The sequence below is a fragment of the Pteronotus mesoamericanus genome, unplaced genomic scaffold, assembly GCF_021234165.1.
Source record: "Pteronotus mesoamericanus isolate MK-2021 breed Mesoamerican mustached bat unplaced genomic scaffold, CSHL_Meso_final scaffold_507, whole genome shotgun sequence".
Taxonomy (NCBI): domain Eukaryota; kingdom Metazoa; phylum Chordata; class Mammalia; order Chiroptera; family Mormoopidae; genus Pteronotus; species Pteronotus mesoamericanus.
Genome location: NW_026555319.1, coordinates 6063850 through 6081391, shown reverse-complemented (window position 1 = coordinate 6081391; position 17542 = coordinate 6063850). Strand labels below are relative to the sequence as shown.

At 51.1% G+C, this 17542-nt stretch overlaps 1 protein-coding gene across 1 annotated transcript; it reads left to right on the top strand.

Moving 5' to 3' along the window:
• The first annotated feature begins 8736 nt into the window (after nt 1–8736).
• IQCD (IQ motif containing D) lies at nt 8737–14494 on the top strand. The gene is made up of 2 exons (XM_054594063.1): nt 8737–9465; nt 14183–14494. Exons 1-2 carry the CDS (start codon nt 8737–8739, stop codon nt 14492–14494), a joined length of 1041 nt encoding a protein of 346 aa, XP_054450038.1.
• The last annotated feature ends 3048 nt before the right edge of the window (nt 14495–17542 follow it).

Genomic DNA, 17542 nt, shown 5'->3' with positions numbered 1-17542 from the left:
AACATCATACAATGCACAAGACAGCCCCCACAAGAAAGAATTATTTGACCCAAAATGTCATTAGGGTGGTGGTTGAGAAACCCTTTTCTAGACTGGCATTTTCATGCAAGGCAAACGCTACACACACACACACACACACACACACACACACACACACCCGCCCCCGCCCCTTCCCCTCAGGTCCTAGTTAGTGGAACAGAGGACAAAAATGACTACAAATCAAGATCATTTGAAATACAGAGAATCAGAATAAAGTATCTCTTTGAACTTAGCCCTCAGATAATAGCAGCAGGTAATATCCTACAACCAATCCACTGCCCTTAACACGAGGGCTTTTGAACACAGGTTGTTTTTTAACCACAAACCAAAGACATACATTTATTTTCCTCCTCAAGCCAGCAGACACATATTTAATTACAAATGAATACTCACTACATGCCATGCCCCCTAACAGTTTTTATTCTCTTTCATTTATTTTTTAACTGTCAAATTGATTTCATTCACTGAAGGGGCACAACCCTCATTTTAAAAAAGACACTTCTTCCCCTAGCTGGTGTGGCTCAGTTGGTTAGAGTGTCATCCTTAAGTGAGAGTTCGCAGATCCTGTGAGAGGCAGCCCATGGATGTTTCTCTGTCACATTGATGTTTTTCTATCTCCCTTACTTTCTCTCTATAAGCCATGAAAAAATGTCCTCGGTGAGGATAAAAAATAAAAATAAAAAGGACACTTGTCAACATAGTCTGTCAACCAGGAAAAGCTACTGTTTTGCATTTTATAAGGTTACAACTTAAATATTTTTTAAGTAGGGGACATTTATTTTAGAAGAATTCTAAAATTCACTCACAGAAAAACATGAAAAGGCAGAAACCAGAAAAATTAAAAAGAGAAATAGGAAAAAGGAATAAACAGTGGTTCCATTTTTGGCTCCTTATAAACCTTTCTCACAAAAAATCTTTGTATGTACACTATTTTAAGGGAAAATACTATCTTCTAATTTAAGAAGTATCCAAATGTTAATATTAAATTACATCTCTTTTGAGGTCATAATAAAAGTGATAAAAGCTAAACATTATTGAACCAGGACTTTATTTCCTGCTCACAGCAGTTCCAGCAGGTGTGGGTCCCCTCACTGTCCCCATTTTGCAGATAAGAAACCGAAGCGTATAAAGCTTGACCAACTGCCTAAAACCAGCAGTGAGGAAATGGGTGTAACCAAACAGCAAGAGGGGTCCTGCGCCTGCCGCCACCCTCTGGGCAAAATTCCAGCGGCAAAGGTTTGGTCATAAAGAAAAGGAGTCTCATGCAAAGCTTCACAATTTTGGAATAACAGCTTTCCACAGGCTTCTGGTCACTTAAGCCTATCCATAGGGCTAGACGCTTTAACTCTTTAGTCAAAGCTTAATCACTTAAACCTGTCAATTAAGGCTAAACTCTTAACACCTGAGTTCTATCAGTCCACCTCTTAGTTTTAATTATCTTATTTCTATAGGGTTAGTTTACAAAATAAAATAATCTAAAATACAAAAACTACATAATTTTGGAAGAATGGCAGGCTCCTGCCTCAGAGGTCGTTCCCTCTAGGACACCCAAAAAATAATGGTGCCCCCTTCCCCCCGCCAGGCCAGCCCGACCCCAGGCTGGGCCTGGAGTTCCTTCCCACCCAAAATACCTTGTTTGGAAACGCAGGCAGCTGTAGCACCACCATCCAGCCACCCTCAAGGCAGAAGCCAGGGAGCGCCTGAGAACCAACACATCCAAGGGCCCAAGGACCCTTCTTTTATCTAAAATCTTCTGGCCCATAATTCCAAGCGCTCTGGAAGCATTCAGCACCTCAGCCAATCCCGTCCCAGGCTGTTTCCCATCACCTGGGCAAACTCCTCCTACTCCTCCCTCCCTACTGCTTCCCAGTCATCTGCTCAGATCTCTCTGTATCATGGGGAGGCCCTGGACTTGAACTCCAAATTCATCTGACACCAGAACCCACAAACTTAATCCCTGTGCCACAGGCTCATGTTTTTCTTTCCCACTTCAGAGATGAGGGCCCAGAAGTTCAAGCGAATTTGCTCAGGGCTACAGCTGTGGCCATTGGCCGGCAGAGAGATGTTCATTGCAATGAGCATTTTAGAAATCTGTCCCAGGAGCACGTTCTCTCCCAACCTCGGTCACTACTCAAGCGTCCTGTCTCCGAAGCCCTGGATAACATTGGAGCCGCGGCCACAGAGCCATCACCGCAGTTGAGGTCCCATCTGTTCATACCTCCAGCATTCACTGCTACAGCCCCCGCCTGGGAACCATTTGGAAATTCAATATAATCCCCACAATATGGGTTCTCAGAAAGGGCAAGAGAGGATTGGGGAATAGTTCAAAAGCAGTGATAGTAAAAATACAACTAAACTCTGAAAAAAACCCAAATTGGTTTTAAAGCTTTTATTTTAAAACACAAAGCCCTGAGTACAGGGATGGGAAACGGCTCACAGGCCACACCTTGGCCTGCTATTAAAATGTGGCAGTATTTTCTGGTTCTAACTCAGGCCATCACTATTTTGTGAACCAACATTCTCCTATTGTGCCAACATCTCTCTGTGAGAAAGCGGGCCTATCGGGAATTCTGGACTTGCCGCCTCTTCATATGGAGAACCTATTATTGATAGATACTTGTGACAGCAGTCCTTGTCATGAATTTTATGCCCCTTTCTAGCCCCTGTCCTCCTTGGAAGGCTCAGAGAAAGCATCTCGAGCTCTCCTGAAGAAGGCTAGATGTGTGGTTTGCCGGCCGTTGGGGGCGTCCTGAGGCCAATGGAAGATTTCTGTGCTCAAATGCAACTTCTACCTGTTGACTCAATTTGAGACTATTTTGCATCTATGTTCATGGGATGTATTGATCTGTACTTTTTCTTTCTCGTAACATCTTTGTCTATTTTGGTATCAGAGTATTGCTAAACTCACGGGATCAGTTAGGAGGGATTCCTTCTGCTGCTGTTTTTTGGAAGAGGTTGTAGAGAATCACTATAATTTCTTCCTTAAATATTTGGTAGAATTTACCCGTGAAATCATCTAGGCCTGGTGCTTTCTGTTTTGGGAGGTTATTAATTATCAATTCAGTTTTTTTAAATAGATATAAGCCCATTCAGGTTATTTCTTTCTCCATGTATTAGTTTTTGGTAAATTGTATCCTTCGAGGAAATGGTCCATTTCATCTAGATTATCAATTTGTGCCATACAGTTGTTCACAACATTTTCTTATTGCCATTTTAACATTCATGGGACCAGTAGTTATGACCCTTTTTCCCTTCATGATATTAGTAATTCATTAGTATGTCTCTAACATCTCCCTACCACTTGCTAACCTTGCTTTTTGACTACAGATCTCTGGTCTCAGACTCATTATTCCTGCTGTGATAGTATCTAGGTAGAATGGAATAATATCAGGATGTAGACATCCTTATCTTCTGCTTAAGGGAAGTGATAAGATCTTGTAGTTACAGAGTGGATACAAAGTTTCCCTTTTAATGAAAAGTACTTAAGAATGAAAGTATGTATACTTTACAAAGTTAAGTTGATAATAGCACAACTTGGGCTCTAGAGCTGGCAGGAATCACGCAGTGGCGTGCTGATGAGAGAGACTTGGGCAACACTGAACTACAACTAGCCTCGCAAAGGCCTCTCTCCTGACCCCTGCGGTGTGGAGTCATGCTGCCCGGTGATCTCTGCGTCGTGATCAGTTACGAGGTGTATCTTGGTAGTCGTTGAGAATAAGTCCCAAAGCATGTGAGTGATGGCCTCAAAATATACAAATCCATGAGAGATGATACAGAGCTTCCCCTAAAATCATTCAGTCGCTCTCACTCACTTGCATTCAGCCTGATAAGCTTTCTTAAGGAGAAAGGGATGGGATGACATCTCTCTTGTTACAAACTGTGTCTAATACTAGGTGTCCCCATGAGAACATGACACCAATAGGAACACCTTGTGGCAGTAGACAGATCAAGTTGTGTGTGTGTACACTTCCATACATAAAACAAATGCAAACATTCATACTGTAGTTGTTAAGTAGATTGACTGCTATAGGAACTGAATCTTCAACACATCTGCTCTCTAAGTCCCTGGTTGGCCTGACTCATTGAAAAGGGACCAGCAAAGAATCATTCCACTGTGTCCACCACAGGAGTCAATGTTGACATTGGAAGACTGGGCGGGACAGTGGCTATGCGGGCGGGCTCATGGGACAGACTGCCGTGGCTGGAATCCCAGCTCTATCGCCTACTAGCCCTGAGCTAGTGAGGACGTCTAACCTCTCTCTTCCTCTGTCTTCTCATCTACAGAATGGAGGTAAGGAAAGCTCCTACCTCATTAGGGTCATGAGGAATAAAGGAGTTAACTCATGGAAAGCATTCAGAGTAGTGTTGAGCACATACTATGTGCTCAAAAATCAGCTAATATTAAACTGACATTCCTTAAGGTGAGATCCCTCCCCCTGTGCACATACATACTCCAGTTTTCTTAACCCCCTCTGACTTCTCCATGCACCAGAGTTGGATTCATAAAGCTAGATTTTCTTCCTCTTTTTCTCCCAAGGGGAAAAAAATATAATTTACATCAACCCTTTTTTTTTCCTTCAAAATGTTCAGAGAGTGAAAGTAATAAAATATCCTACCAGCCCACTTGAATGAAGACGAGGCATAATTTGCATGATAAAGATATATTTCCATTTATAAAGTTCATCAGCAGAATTAATGACAAATAAAGGGAAGATCCAATTAAAGTTCCCCATCTATTAACAATCTTGCTTCAACTCTCAGGGCAGGAATTTTCAAAGGAGAGGCTGAAGTTGGAAATGATTTAAATATTAAGGTTGGTGGCATTAAAAAGGACACGAAATGATCATATTAGAATTCAAGGAAAAGAGATTTTCCAGTGATTTTTGTCATCAGAGTCAGACGCATTTTCCCCCAATCCCAGTTCCACAGGCGTTTTCTTGTTCACCCAAATGAGCTGTCAAGAGCTGATGGGCGTCATCATAATCAAAGAAAACAAGTTTGCCCTTTAAAGCATAAGAGGTAATTTGGCTGAAAGCAAATTGGAAACATTTCATAACACGTTGCATTTCCAGCCGCCGTCCCTGAAGAATTCGGGAGTTTTGATTTATGCCTGGGAGCTTTGGGGGACAATGGGAAGACGTGCATGCATTAAGCACTTTAGTCACATCTGTCCTGTGGCCGTGGGGCAGAGGTCCTTCATCCTCAGAGAGGGTGGTCCGTGGCTGCCCAGAGAGCGTTCTTTTTGGGAAAAGCCTTGATGGAATTCGCAAGACTGAAAAGGAGCCGGCTTTGGGCGGGGATGGCAGAGGTGCCCCCCGGGCTGGGCGCTCAGTGGCCAGAGGCTTCGGATCTGGGACCGCTCTGGCTGGCCCGGAACAGGGCAGCCTCTGCGCCCGATCGGGCTGCCTGTCTTCCCAGTATTTCGTCACGTGGGGTGTTTCTTGGATTCCCTCTCCTCCCCTCTGTTTACACTTCGGTTTGGAGGGCTTGAAGATCTCCTCTGTGACTTTAGATAGCACTTCCTTCTCCTTTGCGTTTCTCTCTCCCTCCCCACGGGGCTCCCTGGAGCCCCCTTGATCTTGTGTTGTCAGGTGTCTAGACCATGTTCGCCAGCTCGGGCTCTTTGATTGCGAGCACCGGCAGCGGACCCGGCTAAACAAGATGGCGATGGGGAAGCTGAGGACTAGGCCTCAGCCAGGAGCGCAGCGGAGGGGGTTCTGGGGACGTCGGTAGCACGTTCTTCAGGGACCCACCACTGGCACCCATCGGCCCCCACCCTTTCCCCACCACGGTCTCTTTTCAGAATTCCCAGTGGAGAGAAAGCAGGTCCCACCAAGACTGCGCAGGATGGGAGAGACGACGCGTTTCTCCAAGGGGAGCTGGGCCGCTATCACCCGACAGAGAGGAAATGGGTTCTAGGAAGGCCGGGACGTCGGGTCCACTGTCCAGTCCACTGTCCGCTCTAGTTATGGCAGCCTCTGGGCGCTGAGCACCAGGTCCAGAGGGCATCTCTCTCCTTCCCACCCAATGCCTGTGCTTCTTGCAGAACTCCGTGGGTTTCAAACTGAGCTCTTTGTCCTCCCTAGCAGACTTCCTCCCCCAGTTTCCCTAGTGACTCGAGGGCCCCAGCATTCTCTCCCAGCCAGCCGCGCTCCAAACTTTCTCTCAGCAAGTCCTGTGATCCTTCCCTCTTTGGATTTTCATTGGCTTGAACTGCGCCTGTAGCCACTCCTCACAGTAAAGGAGGCTGAGAAGGGGAGCAGGAAGTATTTCCAGCCTCTACACTGCGGGCAAGCAAGAGGGGAGGGGCGTGGGATGGGGGAGGGCACCTGCTTAACATTCTGACAACCTGTCGTGAGAATTCGACCAAGGCTGGAAGCCCAGGAAAGTCTTCCCTGAAAAAGTGGCGCTTGAACTGAGATCTGAGTATGAGGAATTAATTTGGCAAGAAAGAGAGAGAGGTGCATTTCAGGAAAACAAAACAAAACAAAACAGGAAGTACAAAGGCCCTGAGATGGAAGGTTTATAGTAGCTCAATTTCTCTTCCTGCCCCCAGCCTTCCCCTACAAATCATCTGTACAGCAGATCTTTTTCAAAAATCTAATTTTATCTTGTCACACTTTTCCTGCCGTCACTCCAGTGTGGAATAGGCCATCATCTCGTCCTGTTCTGTGACTACAACTTTATTCCCTTCCTCCTGCGGTTGTCGGCCCTTCACATGTGCCTGTTTTATATATCCCGAACTAGGTTATAAACTGTGGGAGAGCAGGAGCCAGGCCTCGCTTCTCTTTCATATCCCCAGGGGCTCAATAAAGACCAGAACAGATGACTCTAGGGAGCATCTTTACTTCAGGGAGCAGGAGCAGATGTAAGCAGGCCAGTTAAGGAGCCCTTTAATCATCCCAGTGAGCGATTACAGGCCCTCAGTGGCAGAGAGGCTGCTGGGAAGGAAGGATATGGATTGGGAGCCTTCAAGGAGAGAACACAGGTGGAACTAGGTGGCAGATGGGACATGGGGGTAAGGAGGAGTGAGGGGTGGCACTCAGGTTTCTGACTGTTGCAGCCAGGATGGCTGGTCATCAAGACAAAGGATAAAGAAGGAGCAGGATGAGGGATGGGCACGTGGTGGGGTCCGTGTTAGACATGCTACGCCGGGAGCCCGGCCCATCCTGGGCAGTCGGCGTCCGTCAGACACACCCGGACCTCCAGCGGGGCCCAGGGACTCAGACTGGGGAATCACTGAAGTCCTGGACTTGGGATTTCAGTTTCCCTAATAATATTAGGGAAATAATAATATTAGTTACTGTTGCTTGAGCACTCACAATGTCCAGGCCCTGGGCCGGAAGCTTCCCATCCAATCTGAAGATCCCCGTCCGATGGCCGATGAAGCCCAGGCTTAGGGGGATTTTAGATAACCAGCCCAAGGCCCCCCAGCAAGGAGCTGAACCCAAGTGGGGCCACAAAAAGATGGTTCTCTTAGCCATCATGCCAGGTAGGCAATGTAAGTGACTGATCTCTGATTGCCCCCATAGATTTTTCTGAAGCAGTCTTTTAAAAAGGCTTTTTATTTTGCCATAGATGTAACTTTACAGAAAAGTTGCAGAGTATGGAATTCTTGTGTGCCCTTCATTCAGCTCCCCCTACTGTTAATGGCTTACATAACCAGGGCATGTCTGTCCAAACTAAGAAATTAACATTGATACAATGCAGTTGACTAAACTATCCACTTGATCTGGATTTCACCTTCCAGAATCCAACCCCTGATGCAATGTACACATTGTATTTTGGAGGCATTGTTCATCCCACTCTGATTTTTAAAATCCACAGTTAGCCCTGGCTGGTGTGGCTCAGTGGTTGGACGCAAACTGAAAGGTCGCCAGTTCGATTCCCAGTTGGGGCCCGTGCCTGGGTTGCGGGCCAGGTCCCCAGTGGGACGCGTGCGAAATACCAGGGCAGGTGTGCTGTGCTGGTCCCAGCCCTGTTTGCTCTGTCCCTGTCCTGCTCTGCAGCAGGCTGCCTTGCCCAGGCCCCCTTGTCAGTTGGTTCCTCAATGGCTTTGACCAATGGGAGACCCTGGTATTAGATTGGGAGGGTGGGACTTAGGAAGAAACCAAAGCATTTCTTCCCTCTTTGCATTGGCTCCGTTTCTGGCAGTGGTCACAGGCCCTCTGGTACTGCAGCTCCTCCTGGACAGGAAATGACTGTGGTTCCAGCTTCCGCTTGGTGGCCACAATCCTGAAGCTCACCACCTCCTCCTTCGGAGTGGCTTGCTGCCACTAACAGTTGCTGGGCTGGGATGAAGGGTGCACCCCACCTTGCCCCAGGTGGCCTCTCAACTCTTCCATCTCCTGCATTTAAATACTTAGAATGACGTCAGCATCCTGGTGGGCCCCGCCTGACCCGTGTGCCCAAGACCCACCTCCACACTTGGCTCTCCGGCCTTTGTAGCCCAGACACAAAGCTACAAACTGCTTCCAGTGAGAAGTTCTGTATAAATCTGCCAAGCGCCTAAGGTGAATCCCCAATGTCAAGTTTATGGTTGCTCTGGCCGAATCAGCCATGCCAAGGTCTGCACAGCCCTACTAACCGCTACCTCTTTCCTTTTTCAGGATATCTAGGGACACCAAAACAGGAGACCTGTCTAGTCTACCAACGTCTCAATTTTCCAGGGCAGACACAGAGAAGGCTGCTCATAAGATGGCTTTGGACATCCTTGCTGTGGGCGCTCTCTACCAAGGCCCTAACATCAACAGAATAAGGCCTATGGCAGAGGCATCCAAAAAGCCGGGCTCCCCGCTTAGAGCCCTGGTCCCCTCTAAGACCAAACTCACCACCATTGAGACCAAGAGGATCATGTCCATACTGGATGAGACCATCCACAAGGTGGAGCTGGTGACCCTCCTCTCCTGTGTGACATCCAATAGAGAAGATCTGGAGGGAGGGCTGGGAAGGGACATTGCGAAGGCCGTGAGGGAGCATGAGGACCTCTGCCAGGCCCTGCTGGGCAAGGTCAGTTACCTGCGGGATGAAGAGCGGCGGATGCAGGAGGAGGAAGAGTTCGAGGACGAAAGGTGGTTCCGGGACCGCCGCCTCTCCCTGGAGCAGCAGAAATCCCACCTCCTGTCACTAATGCAGCAGATCAAAGAATCCACCAAGAACGTCCTGCGACTCTTGCTCGGCAACCCACAGGCTGCCCGGCTCTTGCAGATGCAGGCACCGGGGAGAAGCGCAGGAGCCCAGAGCTTTATCGATAGCCTGGTAGAACTCCGGGGCTTCCTGTTTGAGAAACTACTCACTAGTCCCATGGAAGCTAGGGACAAGGCTCAGTTCATACAGGATGTCACCAGACGAAACAAAAGGAACCAAGAAACCATTGCTGCTCTGGAGAGCGAAGTGGCGGCGAGAATGAAGGACAGGGATACAGAGGTACGGCTTGCAGGGCTGGTCAAGTTACGGAGGGAGCCACGCCGGGGAGCCCGAAGCTGTGGGCAGTTGGGTTTTTCCCCCAGTGACCTGAGTAGATGTTTTCATTCATTTGTTCCATAAATATGGTTTTGAGTCCTTAGTAGGTGCCAGGTCTCATAAATAAGCCCACGTGGTCCCAGACTCCTGGAGTTCACAGCAAGGAAGGTAGGTCTCAGAGAGCTGATTTAATTAGTTTTGAGACATGCAATGATGGGTAAGTATAAGACTCTATAAGGGAGGGCTACAGGAGGGCTGAACAAGGAAGGTGAAACCAAGGCGTGAAGAATGAGGAGGAGTAAGCCAGGCAGGTGAGAGAGGGCGGAAGTTTCTGGGCCTGGCTAGGCACACTTTTTCTTTCTTTTCCTTTCTTTCTTTCTTTCTTTCTTCTTTTTTCTTTTCTTTTCTTTTCCCTCCCTTCCTTCCTTCCTTCCTTCCTTCCTTCCTTCCTTCCTTCCTTCCTTCCTTCCTTCCTTTCTTCTTCCTTTCTTCCTTTCTTCCTTTCTTCCTTTCTTCCTTTCTTCCTTTCTTTCTTTCTTCCTTTCTTCCTTTCTTTCTTCAAATACATTTGTCTCCAGGCACACTTTTTCTTCCAAGGTCTGGATAGTAAATATTCTAGGTTTTGGAGGCCAGGCTCTCTCAGATGCAACTGCTGAACTCAACTCTGCCATTATAGTGTGAAAACTGTAAGCAATCTGTAAACAAATGGGCTATGTTCCAATAAAACTTTATTCACAAATACAGGCGGCCAGCCAGATTTGGCCTGTGGGCCTTTGTTTCCAGGCCTCTGCCCAAGGCCTGATCAGCCTCTGAAGTATGTGTACAAAATAGCCCCATCCTCTTCCCTCATTTCTATTTGTGAATGAACTGAGGGCAGGGGACAAGCCAGGCCCTCAAGAAAGAGCGGGTGGCAGTCGTGCACCTTCGTGCATCACGCTGTGTTTCCGCCATCTGCATGCCCCCAGCAGGAGTGTTGCTGCTGTCCCCAGCCTCTCCTGTGGCCTCGCCCTGCATACCTGTGCCCTTCAGTCCTGCCAGGAAATAGAGGGCGGGGACCAAGAACCGGGGCTCTGGATCACAGACGGACCGGGCTTCAAATGCTGGCTCAGCATTTGTGATTCATTGTGTCCCTAGACACAAGGCTCAACCCCCTTCAGCCTCAGTTTCCTCACCTGGACTCAGGGGGGACCCTGTGCCCGTCAGGGCTGGGGTGGGACCAGCGAGGTGATGACGCAGTGACAGCCATCTTCTCCCTGTGGAGATCCATGGTCATGCAGGCGTTAACGGAGCCTCTCTTCCTGACCCAGGTGGAGAAGGAGAACTTTCTAATCCAAGAACTGAAAAACGAACTGCACCAGGTGCTCAAGCTCTCGGATGAGAGCCTCTATCGCACCAAGCGGGAGGCCGAGAAGCAGCAGAAGGGGGACTTCCGGGCCTCCCAGGCCAGGGTGGCCAAGATCCAGTGGGAGATCCAGCAGCTGCAGTCCCAGTTCCACAGCCTGGTCATGGAGAACCGGGAGGCAGAGCAGGCGCTGCGGAAGGTGCCCTGGGAGGCGGGGAGGAAGGAGGTCCAGTGTGTAGGGCAGGGCTGCCCCCGCCACCCAGGGAGCCCAGGGCTGAGCCACTGTCCCTCGGGAGGCAGGAGGGTGCAGCACACAGGCCCAGGGGCAGAGGGACGGGGCCCTGTGCTGCTGCCCCAGCTCTGTGACCTTGGGCACGACCCCAACCCCTCTGAGCCTTGCAGGGGCATGAAACCCACCTTGCCGGAAACCGTGCAAGGAACAGAAGGAACACATGAACCTCAGGCCATTCTCCCTCCGAGCCTCTGTTTCCACATTTTAAAAATGAAAGCGATCAAATGCGTCTTCACGGGTTACTGTAAGAACTGAAGGAGAGGATAGGCAGAGGGCTGGTGCAGAGTGGGTGCTCAGTAAGTACCATTTCCCCATGGGTCTTCTCTGTCAGCTCAGCCAAGAGCCCGGCCCAGTGGGTGCCAGCTCGATCCTAAGTCCCTTTCCTCACGAAGGGCCCCTTTCTCATCCTTGCTCCTGGTTTCGTTTGGTGTCACGACTCTTTTGAGCATCTGATGGAAGCCAAGGGCCTCCCCCTGTAAAAAATGGTAGCGCGTATTCACACTGGCAGACAGTCCTGGGTGGGGGTCGCAGGCCCCCTATGCCCGCCCATGCATGGTGCCCACGCTACGGATTCTGGCTCTGCAGCATCAGGAAGCTGATTTATTACTATTTTTAAATTACGGAGAAATTCACATGGCATAGAATGAGCCATTTTAAAGTGAACAGTTCAGGAGCATGTAGTACATTCAGTGTTGCACAACCACCACCTCTGTCTAATTCCCAAACATTTGTATCACCTCAAAATAAAAGCCCACACCCATTAAGCAGTTCCTCCCCTCTCCCCCCACTGCAGCCCCTGACAACCACTAATCTCCTTTCTGTCTCTATGGATTTGTCAGTTCTGAACATTTCATGCAAAAGGAATCACACAACATGCAGCCTTTTGCGCCTGGCTTCTCTCACTTGGCATCATGTTTTCAAGGTTCATCCCCACTGTAGCATGTACTGGTACTTCATTCCTTCTTGTGGCTGAATAACATTCCATTGTGTGGACAGGAGCTGATCTTTCAAAAGCAAAATTAGATCACGTCCCTCGACTGCATCTAAATCCACCTAATGGCTTCCCTCCCATCCTCGCTGGGACCTCGCTCCTCAGCCCCTTCATTCCAGCCAGTCCGGCTCCGTTTCTGTCCTTTAAACACCACAAGCTTGTTCCCACCACAGGGCCTTTGCACCTGCTGCTCCCTCTGCTTAGAACGGGCTGGAGCCAGATGCCGGCTTCGCTCATCAGCTCCATGACCCTGCGGCCCGGAGCACGCTTGTTTGCGCGCTGCCCTTCAGCATCCTTGCCTGTGAAGGGGAGGGGAGCCTGCGCCGTGTGGATTCATAGGCGAGGCATGCAAAGCACCCACCTCAGGCCAGCTGGCATGGGGAGTGCTTGGTATTGTTGGTCGTTAATACTAGTTCATTAAACAGTGACTAATGGGAGTTTTTAAAAAATTCTTTTAGAAGAAGTATAAAGTGGAGACAGAAATCGAGAACTGGATCCAGAAATACGATATGGAGATGGGCGAAAAGCAGGTATTGCCGCTGCATGAGTCTCTCTCAGTTGTATTTCCCAAGATCCTCTAGGAATGCGGGGATGGGAGGAGAGGCCCCCGGTGGGCCATGGTCTTAGCCAAGTTCTGGGCCTCCCCAGAGAGGCCTTGGAACAGGGGCCTGCCGCAGGCCCTTCCCTGCTCCCTCCTTGGGCTCCAGGGTTTGTCTAGCCTGGGGCAGTGAGGGGAGAGGTGGGAAAGGAAGGATCCAGAAGCTGTGAGCCACCAAGAAGTGCTCGACCGTGGGCCCAAGGAGCATGGCTCCATCTAGTGTCCACTTCCCGCGCTCTCTGGCCTTCCTTGCCCAGCCCCTACCAGCTCCCAGGCCAGGGCTCACCCCCGCAGGACTCAGCCGAGATCCTGCCTCCACCTCCTCACGCCAGCGCTCAGAAAACGTCCTCTTGAATGCCTGGGGAGTGCCAGGTGCTGGGATACAGCAGGGAAGGAAGGCCCCGTTGCCAACCGGAGGTTCTGCTCTAGTGTCACTTACCAGCTGCGTGACCTTAAGCAAAGGGCTTGACCTCTCTGAGCCCTTCTCTGCACGTTATCAATAGAGGCCATCATACCCATGCTGGGGCCGTGGTGGAGATGCATGAGGCGCCATTGTTGCCAAGTGCTTGTACCCGGCACGGGATCTCTGGCCTGAAGGAAGTGCTCAGAGAATGGTAGCCTACGATGCGGGGTGTCCCCAAGCCCTCCACCCAGCTCTGTGATCTGCTCGGTGGCCCAGGGCCTCCACTTTGGGGCCAGGGAAGGAAGCCTGGTGAGCGTTGGAGGAGACGCCAGCCCCTGAGCGGGCCCAAGTCAGGCATGCTGCTCAGAGAGGGCACGTCAGGGACTGGCTGGCAGATCCTGAGTGCTCCAGGGCGGGGACACCTTGGAGGCTTGCTCTTATTTCTCTGGTCCCAGTGAGGGGCTTGGCTTCCTGGTCACCTCTGTGCCCTCTGAACGTGCTTCACTTCTGGCAGATGCTTGGCAAACGTTAGTGGAAGGGCAGCTACAGTTAGACACAAGGAAGAACTGTGGGCCTCGGTCCCCGGGGAAGGCTCGACTCACTGTATCTTTGTGAATCGGACAGCCTCAGTGGCAGCGATTTTATGTCCTCGCGTGTGCCTGTCACTGCACACAGTCATTGTGACCATCCCATCACTTAATCCTGGAAACAGCCCTCACCCACCCCCTTCCTGGATGTGGAACAGTCCCCGTGTTTCAGAGAAGGAAAAATGAAGGCCTGAAAGGGGAAGCCCATCCAGGCATGGCTGAGCTGGGGTGTGCGCTCCCTCTGGCCTACCCACAAGCCGTGTTTTTCCCCATCCCAGAACTATTTCAGTCCGCTCCCGCCCCGGGCTAGGACGGACCTCCTCTCCCACTCTCACCCGGGCCTTGGGGGCGGGAAGCCTTAGTGCAGGTGGCAGCGCCGGGGCGGAAGCCCCTTTGGGAAGGGTGGGGGTGCACTCAGAGGAGGGGCAGGCGGGCCCGATGCCTGGTGACCCCCCCAACCCTCCCCAGGACGAGTACGAGGAGCTGGACATCATCCACAAGGAGGAGAAGGTCCAGCTGGAGGAGCTGCAGCAGAGGCACAACGTGCTGGTGGAAGAGTTCGCCCAGATCCGGGCGGAGCGGGAGGTCAACTCCAAGAAGAGGCTGGAGGGTGAGCAGGAGATGGTGCGCATGGTGCGGGCTGCCACGCTCATCCAGGCCGTGTGGAAGGGCTATCTGGTCCGCTCCATGCTCAAGTCCAGGAGAAAGAAGCGTGGCAAAGGCAAGGCCAAGGCCAAGGCCAAGGCCAAGGCCAGGGAGAAGGCCAAGAGCAAGAAATGAGCCCTCCTCCCCCAGTCCTGCTCTGACCCCACGTCCTCACCGTGCCCACCTCCCGGAGAGCAGGCCAGGAAGCCACTGGAACAGGGAGGCCCTGTGATTGTGGTTTGAACACTTTTTCACAATTAAAAACCATCTTAAACCACACCCTATAAATAAACCTCACTTTACCCAGGGCTGTTGGCCGTGTGCATGTCCACGTCTGCAAATGCCATTTCCGTGAGTGGGGCACGTAGGCCGGGTGTGGCAGCTTGTAGCCATCCCTTCCTTTAGCCTCCATGAGAAACCAGACCCCAAGGCTGCAGCCCCCTGGGTCCCAGACTGGAAGTGGCCACGGCCATGGCAAACAGGCCACTGACCGCCCACAGAGGCCAGGGGCAGGCAGAGAACCCCAGGAGGAACAGGGCTTAGGCTGCCCTCAGCCCCTGCCCCGGGACAGTCCATTTGCCCACAACTTCTGCCCCGTGCAGCACTGTGAAAGCTCAGGGGTCCCAGGATTAGAAACCAGCAGCCTCACATCGGCTTTATTTGGTGCCCAGCTAGTCAAACAATGCACCTTTTTAAAATTCGTTGTTGGCATTAAAAATAAGTCAGGGGCCACTACACAGAAATCCAGCTTCCTGCCTTTTCTGGAAACTTTCAGGTATGCTGGGCGTGCATGTCTTCCAGAGCTGAGCCGTAGCACCTGTTAGGTGGCAGAGACTGCAGGTTGCCTCAGTCCCCGCCACTCCCTACAGCCTTCCCAGACCCATGGCCTCCTGTCAGTGTCCCCTTACATCCATCACACTCAGGCTCTTGCCTCTTTTAGTCTAGTCGGGAGGAAGGAGGTATTCCTGGCCCATGTCTGTTAAAATGGGAGGGAATAAAGGCAAATGAAAGCTGAGAGGGAGGGAACTAATTCTTTAGGAAAGTTCTAGAATGTTTAAACATCCTACACATTTAAAATGCAAAGTGCTTGTGCCAAGAGAGCAGCTGACTTGCTGCCCTCATGCCCCTCCTGCCCTGTGTAGGTGCCCACACGGGTCTCCCTGGTCCTGGCCCCCGTGGGTCCCTGCCAGGCTGCTACCCCATGCCTCTGCTCTTCTGTGCCAATGACAGGGCTTCCAGCGGGCTCTCTGGAATCCTTGTGCTTCCTGCAGGTGCATCAGGAGAAAATAGGGACAAGGCGAAGCCCCAAGCCCAGGATGCTGGGGCTCTGGGTGCAACTCCACCTGAGCAAAGGGTTTGCTGTCGTCTGTACGTGACCCGACCCAGGGGGTGCAGCTGACAAGGAGTGAAGCAGGAAAGGCCCAGCCCCTCAGGCCTCGGGGCTGAGAGCTCTGCAGATGCACGTGTAACATCCTGGTCTTAGACCCCACCCCTTGGTAAAGTCCTAGTCCCTGTGCTCTGTTTTTGAAAAGGTGGGAAATGACGAAACTCGCGCCCACATTCTGAGCCCAGGAAGAACAAGCTGACCCACCAGCTGGTGGCATTAGCCGACATCGATGGGAGGAGGAGCCCAGTGTCGTCGGAGGCCCATGTTCTGGAACTTCCGGTTGCCCGCTCACCACTGTCATGGTTTCTGCCACTGCCTTGTCACAGCAAACGTTATTCACATCAGCCCAGGGGGTGACTTCCAGGCAAGATGGCGGCGGAGGCAGACATGGCTCGCCTCTCTGCACAACCGCATCAAAACTACAACTACAATATAGAACCACCATCACTCAGAACTGTCAGAAATCAAGTTGAAGGGAAGTCAGACAACTATGGAATTAAAGAAGCCACATCCATCCAGGCTGGTAGGAGGGGCAGAGGGGAGGCCTGGGCTGGTGCCACACCCACGTGTGGTGGATAAAAACACGGGAGGGACAGCTCCGGGGCGGGAAGTCCCCGCCAAGGGGCTCTTTATTTTTAACCTCATGAAAAGCAGGGACCTACAGCCAAGATTGCTCTAGCCCGCAAAGCTATCATTTAGAACTGAAAGGCAGATAGAGAGCTTCCCTGACAAAACTAAAGGAGTTCATCATCACCAAACCGTTATTACATGAAATGTTAAAGGGACTCATTTAAGAAAAAGGTCAAAACTTTGAACAATAAAATCGCAATAAATACATACCTATCAACAACTGACTCTAAAAAACAAACTAAGCGAATAAGAAGAACAGAGACATAATCCTGGATACGGAGAGCGTTTTGATGGTCGCCAGATGGGAGGGGGCTGTGGGGGACGGGTGAGGAGGTGAGGGGATTACGAGGTACGAATAGGCAGTTACAGAACAGCCATGGGGATGTAAAGTACAGCAGAGGAAAGGGAGCAGCCAAAGAACTTATCCACGTGACCCGTGGACATGAGCAGTGGTGGGGGGGTCGCCTGAGGGAGGGGGGTGCTGGGTGGAGGGGGCAAAGGGGGCAAAATTGAGACAACTCTAACAGCATAATCAATAAAACATAATTTGAAAAAAAACAAATAAACATGAAGGGCTCTTCTGGAACAACAGAATAAATGAGTTTCATATTCACCAAAAATAAATAAATAAATAACAACAAAATAAAATAAATCTACTCAGGCCTAACGTTGGCCTTTCCGCTAAGGAAGAAATTAGTAACTAAGTCGTGGTTTTGATAAGCTACTGACACATTTAATACATGACCATAAACACATGATTACTAAACAGCGCCCCCCCCCTGCCCTCCCCCAGGCCCCGGGCCGGGCGGTGGCCCGCACACCACGCCCGGGAAAACTCCCGCGGCCTCCGGACCCTGCTGGAAACTCGTCCTCAGCGGCGGGTCTGGTTGGAGGGGCAGAGGAGCCCTCCCGGTTGGCGACCACACCTTTCACTCACCCTTGGCGGCAGGACAACACGGGGGGATGACGGGGGGGGGGTGCAGGGCCCTTCTTGGGGGGCGTCCCTGGGTTGGCACTGACACAGCGCGTGGCTGTGATGGGACCGGAACAGCCACTGCCAAGGGGGGCCTTCACATCCACGCAGGGGCGGTGGGAAGCAGGGCGCCCCCAGAGGTGGTCAGGGTAGAGGGGCCCAGGGCAGCGGGGTCCACCTTCGCTGAGTCGCC

Excerpts from the sequence above, each read along its gene's own strand:
- IQCD (XM_054594063.1), top strand. The coding sequence starts at position 8,737 with ATGGCTTTGGACATCCTTGCTGTGGGCGCTCTCTACCAAGGCCCTAAC. Across the intron at positions 9,466-14,182 it reads TGAAGGACAGGGATACAGAG|GACGAGTACGAGGAGCTGGA; the intron begins GTACGGCTTGCA and ends AACCCTCCCCAG.